Below are 5,639 nucleotides of genomic sequence, written 5' to 3'. Positions count from 1 at the left end.
AGTGTGTTTCTCTGATACCATGAAAAGATGAATGAGGTAAAAGGATAAATCACATTTACTGTATTTGATTCTCATTAATTTTAACACCTTATAACCTACATATTTATATTGTTCCTAGGTTTGCCCTACAAGTAATGCAATTACATTAAGGAAATAAAAGGACAAAGGACAGTGACACTTGAAGAAATTTGGTGCTTTGATTCTAGGGCTTATGATGGATGGTGGTGATTGAAAATGGGTCTAATTGGCTGAAGTGTAGTGCACCATAAGATATGCCCTCAAGCTTCTAAAATATACTGAATATGTATTTGGACATAAAAGTCCTTGGCTGTGTAAGATGACCGAAATATCCTTGGTGGTCCAAGAGGGTATTTCGGTCAATAAAGGCCAAAGTGGCTTAGTCCCCTTTGTTTGTATTTCGGACTCTTCCTCTACCTCCTTCTCTTTCTTCAACCTTTCGAGTTCTTCTTTCTCTCTTTCCTAGAAATAGAGAGCTTCTCAAATAGTGTTGATCTTCTTACACCTATACAAAGAGATATATAACTTTCTAATTAAACAACGCAGTTATTATCAAAATTCTTCATTGAATAATAATCATGTATGGGACCAAGAATTTAACACACTAGATCATTGATTTTTTGAATCCATGACTCATTTTCACCTGCCTCCAGTTTGATCTCTGCTGTTAAGAGGCATGCATGAGCATGAGCATGTATTCCAATTAAAGAATTTGTGAGTTTGTAATAAATTTTTGTACAATTTGATCCAACAATGTGAAAACTCCCATTAAAAGAAATGATAGGACAAAACATTTTCTGAGGCCCTCATATTTTCAATTTTTATACATTCAACTATTGACTTTTTATTTGTTATATTAAGCTCTACATTGAGTTCTTAGTCAACACGACTGTGTGGCTTTTCTCTCTTCAAATGGAAAAAGAGGACTTGCTAAAAGTACAATCTCAAATGTATATGAAATGGTCATTTACTTTTAAATGAATTTGACGTTGAGTCTAATATTTCTATTAATTAGGAGCTTAGTACATCTAATTCTAATTGAACAAAAGTGTCCCGTGTCAAATTGAAAGATCAGAAGCTTACTACATAAAAAAAAAAAAAAAAAACTTAATACATCATTTGATCTCTGAATTTGTTCAAAAAATTTGATTGGTCCTGTGAACTTTCAAAGTGTCACGATAGCCCCCTCAACTTGCATAAAATGTTCAGTTAGCCATTTGAACTTGCACAAAATGTAATCAATTGATCACTCGGTTGCAAAAAAAAAACTAAGTTAAATGCGGAAGATGTATTGCATGAGTGTTAAAAAAAGTAAAATGATCAAAATCGGGGTATACGGTTCTAATATTAGAAAAGACAAGTTGTATAGTTGAGCAAGTAATAACTTCATTTTTAATCTATTTTTGAATTATGTAATAACATTCTAAGATGCGTGGAATATATCTTCCCAATTTGACTTACTTTTTTTGCGACCGAGTAATCAATTGATTACATTTTAACGCAAGTTCAGGAGGCTAACTGAACATTTTATGCAAATTGAGGGAACTATCGGGACACTTTGAAAATTCAAGGGTCAATCAAACTTTTTGGACAAGTTCAGTGGATAAATGATGTATTAAGCCTTAAAAAAAAATCAGGGATCTCAAGAAAATAAATCATAGTGGAGGTATTACATTCCATGTTTTAAGGTACGTTTGATTTTACATGTTGTTGTTAGTGTATATTCATAGGTTATATATATTAGTTGATTTTTTTCTTAAAAGCTTTATTTCCCATTTAGGATTAAAAAGGCAAGAAGCAGTTAAAAAAATAGAAATAAACCGACACTTATACATCTTAACCGGCTTGAAATAGGTCAATAAAAGCAGTCTCTAGTCATATGTTTTAATTAAAATGGTAATCAGCATTCTTATTATTCAAACTGTAAGTGTTGAATGTTGATTGGTGAAGATAACCAAACATATTCTTAATTTATGAAGGCAAGTCACTGTAAGGTATTACATGAAAGTTAAAGCAAGATAAGATTCTAATATGATTGATTCTAGTTTGAATGTGAATGGAATTTCAATATCAAAAAGTGCATTATAATGTCTTAAATATTTGTGCCTTCTTCAAGATACATACATGTGCTGATTTTTCTGCATCTAAACTGATAAAAATTGAAACTGTGGGGCATAAAATCAGGCATGATAAGCAAAGAAAAACTCAAAGCAAATTCACATTCAGAATGGAAGAGTTTTCATTTTCATCTAATTACAAAAATATATATCAATTACAACACAGACAAATGCCAAGGTAAATAAACAACAATGGTTAGCTTTCTATTACAAGGTTTTAAAGGACCTCATTTACCTTTCCTCTTCTGATGTCTCTCTGCCTAGAGCAAGCTCTTCGTTTAACCAACCTCGGATTGGCCAATCCAGGAGACTGGATGATCATTCATCATCTACAACGCGGCTTTCCAGTGTGCAAGGGAGAATCTCTAATGCTTTTGGACGAGGCGTTTGTATACTGCAGAGTTCCATCCGGTTTCTTCTTACGCCTTGCTTGTTGCGATAAACGAGAATGATAAGATAACGTGGCCAGATCACTTAAGTCTTGCAATGGAGTCAAAACCTTCACAACTTCATCCATTGTAGGCCGGGACTTAGGGTCTCGGCTGAGGCAGTTGTAAGCTAATGCAGAAACTTTCTGCACTCCTTTTACCGAGTAATGCAGATCCAATCGAGGATCTACCAGCTGGTACAGCTTTCTCTTGTCAGCCAAATAACTCCTAGCCCATGCAACAAGGTTCTGTTCGCCACTAGGACGCTTCTTGTCCACCGATCTTCTGCCTGTTAGAATCTCAAGCAGCACAACACCGAAGCTGTAAACATCGCTCTTAGATGTCAAGTGTCCTGTGAAAGGAACCAGAATTGCACAACTTGTTAGATTTACAACATCCACAAACACCTAGTCCTAGCCAACAGATTCATACGGTGATGGATCCGATTAATTGATTTGAGGTTGTTACGATACACTAGGCATAAAACTCGAGATCAGAAAAAGTACCTGTCATCACATATTCTGGAGCAGCATAGCCATATGTTCCAACAACTCTGGTAGAAACATGAGTTTTGTCACCTTGAGGTCCGGCTTTTGCTAGACCGAAATCTGAAAGCTTTGCATTATATTCCTGTCAATTAGATGGTCTCTGGTTAGGAATCATTAAAAGAAAAAGGTTAAAAACATTATATTTTCAAAAACAGCACCTACTGAATCAAGTAAAATGTTTGATGTCTTAAAATCTCTGTATATGACTGGTTCTGGACCACCATGAAGAAAGGCTAATCCTTTTGCTGCTCCAAGTGCAATCTTAATCCTGTTAGACCATGGAAGAGGTATTGTCCCTTCAAAAGTTGTGACACAATCAGCATTTTTCAATCAATACATTCTAAATTTGTAGAACCATGCCAAGAAAAATAAAGAAATTATAGAAACAAGTGTCAATGGGAAGCTTTCAAAAGTATTATCAGTCATGAGCTTGAAGAAACTGTCAATAGAAGTAGAAAAGGTACAAAAGGAGTTTTTTTCCCACAATCTAAGCTTCACCAATAGCTAATTAGGTATACAAACAGAGTTGTTGCAAAAAGAAATTCCAATCCAGCTGAACAAAAGGTATGAAGAAATGATACTATTTGAAGAACTAAAATACTAAAAAAGGTAAAACAAGATCAAAGTTGCTTAAACTCACTTCTAAAGAGATGGTTTTCGAGACTTCCTCGAGTCATAAATTCGTAAACAAGCAAGCGTTGATCATCCTCAATGCAGTAACCAATAAGCTTAACAAGATTAGGATGATGAAGCTGACCAAGAAAATCAACTTCAGCCTGCAGGAGAAAAGATGTTAAATAACTTGTATCTGGAAATGGCATACTATAGTATCCTGAATATTAGTCTACTGACCCAAGAAAAGCAGATGAATTTCTACTAACCACCCATTCTCTATGGCCTTGAAGGCCATCTGGCTTTAAACTCTTAACAGCAACAGTGATTCCAGACCCAGGTTTTGCTGGTGCTGTCCCATTCTCTTCTATCCATCCTTTGAACACATATCCAAATCCACCCTCTCCAAGGATACTATCAGGCCTAAAGTTACCAGTTGCTGATTTTAGCTCTTGAAAGGTGAATTGTAGTAACTGGCATGGAGGTTTTTTAACTGTTGGTGCTGGATTTGGATTATCAGAAGTTAATTGTGCTTCATTAGGAGGGCATAGCTCTCTATTGCTAGCATTTAGGTATCTTGTTTCAGTAGCTGCAAAAACAGAAAAACAAATTTACAAAACTTTCCTTAGTTATAAGCCTTGAATTCACTACATATTTCAAGGTATAAACAGGTGAAACACAAAAAAATTGGGCAGGTTGGGAATTTGAGTGAAAATGAAAAGGACAGATTTCAACTTGGGGGTCTTGGAATTGAAAGAAGCTGATTTCAGAGGAAAAATAACCAGAAAACCAGATAGAGATCTGCTCCAAAAATGCTAAATTTACCATGAATTCCAGGTGATGTTTATACCAAGCTCAAGAACTCTAAAAGCAAAGAGAACCCAGAAAAGGAACTAACTTTGAAGTGGAAAAAGAGGCACAAAGTAGTATAAGAAGCCAATAGTTAGATTAAAATGAAAATACCTGCATCATAAACAAGACTAGTACGGGGGATAGAATTAGCAGAGTCTCTAGAGGTGCCTCTAACACCTCGTCTAAAAAGAGACCAACAGCCACACTTGTTTTCCATGAAAACTTCAATTTAAGGTGAAGAGGCTAAGTTTGAAAGTGTAATTGCATTGGATTGGTCATGGCTCCTATGAATATTGATAATAGAAGAAGCCCCCTCTCCCCCAAAAAAAGAGAAAGAAGAGGAGAGAGAGAGAGAGAAAATGAAAATGTTGGAGATAGTGTTAGTAATGGAGATTGCAGGCATCATCATATTCATAGCCATCATCGCAGTGTATACAAAAAGAACTTTTTTTTCTTTTTTGCTACCACCTTTTCCTGTGGGGAATGGATGAGAGAATGAATGGTCTCTCTCTCCATACTATTACTATAACTTTGTTCTAATAAAATAAATAAATAATCATAAAAAGGGTTGCTTATTTCTAAATTAACCTATCTCCTTTGTATTTTTTAAAGGGAAATTTACAAAACTAGCGCAATAAGAGGCACATTTATATTTTTAGACTCATTTAGATATATGTTATCAAATTAGACTCTTTCAATACCTGTTAACCTCAAATCACCCTTATTCTCTTGCGATTTGCGAGGTGATTTACGAACGATTTGCGATGAAATTTGCGAGAACAAAACTTAAGTGGAATCATGGTGAAATCAGAAAAGAAGGGGTAAAAGCTTGATAACACCAAATTAAAGGTAAGTTTCTTCCATATAGTTTGATTTTTCATTAGGTATGTCAGATAGGTTTTATAGTTTTGGTTTTGTTGTGATTGAGCAAGGATTTAATGTCTTATGTTTGGTTAAGGTTAGTATTAATGGTATAAGGTTTGCTTTTGCAATAATTTGGGATGTATTTGTTTGATTTATTGGTTTAGAAGTAAAAAAATTTGGGTTCAAAGCTCATCTGCGAT

General features: G+C 34.8%; 1 protein-coding gene across 1 annotated transcript; it reads right to left on the bottom strand.

Moving 5' to 3' along the window:
- Nucleotides 1-2,220: 2,220 nt before the first annotated feature.
- LOC136202685 (serine/threonine-protein kinase PBL35-like) lies at nt 2,221-5,059 on the bottom strand. The gene is made up of 6 exons (XM_065993452.1): nt 4,687-5,059; nt 3,993-4,312; nt 3,752-3,887; nt 3,274-3,407; nt 3,070-3,193; nt 2,221-2,915 (listed from the first exon to the last, which is right to left on the bottom strand). The coding sequence occupies exons 1-6, from the start codon at nt 4,790-4,792 to the stop codon at nt 2,461-2,463; spliced, it is 1,275 nt and encodes a 424-aa protein (XP_065849524.1). The 5' UTR covers nt 4,793-5,059; the 3' UTR covers nt 2,221-2,460.
- Nucleotides 5,060-5,639: the final 580 nt, after the last annotated feature.

The sequence above is a fragment of the Euphorbia lathyris genome, chromosome 8, assembly GCF_963576675.1.
Source record: "Euphorbia lathyris chromosome 8, ddEupLath1.1, whole genome shotgun sequence".
NCBI classification, from domain to species: Eukaryota; Viridiplantae; Streptophyta; class Magnoliopsida; order Malpighiales; family Euphorbiaceae; genus Euphorbia; species Euphorbia lathyris.
This window is presented reverse-complemented; position numbering and strand designations above follow the sequence as displayed.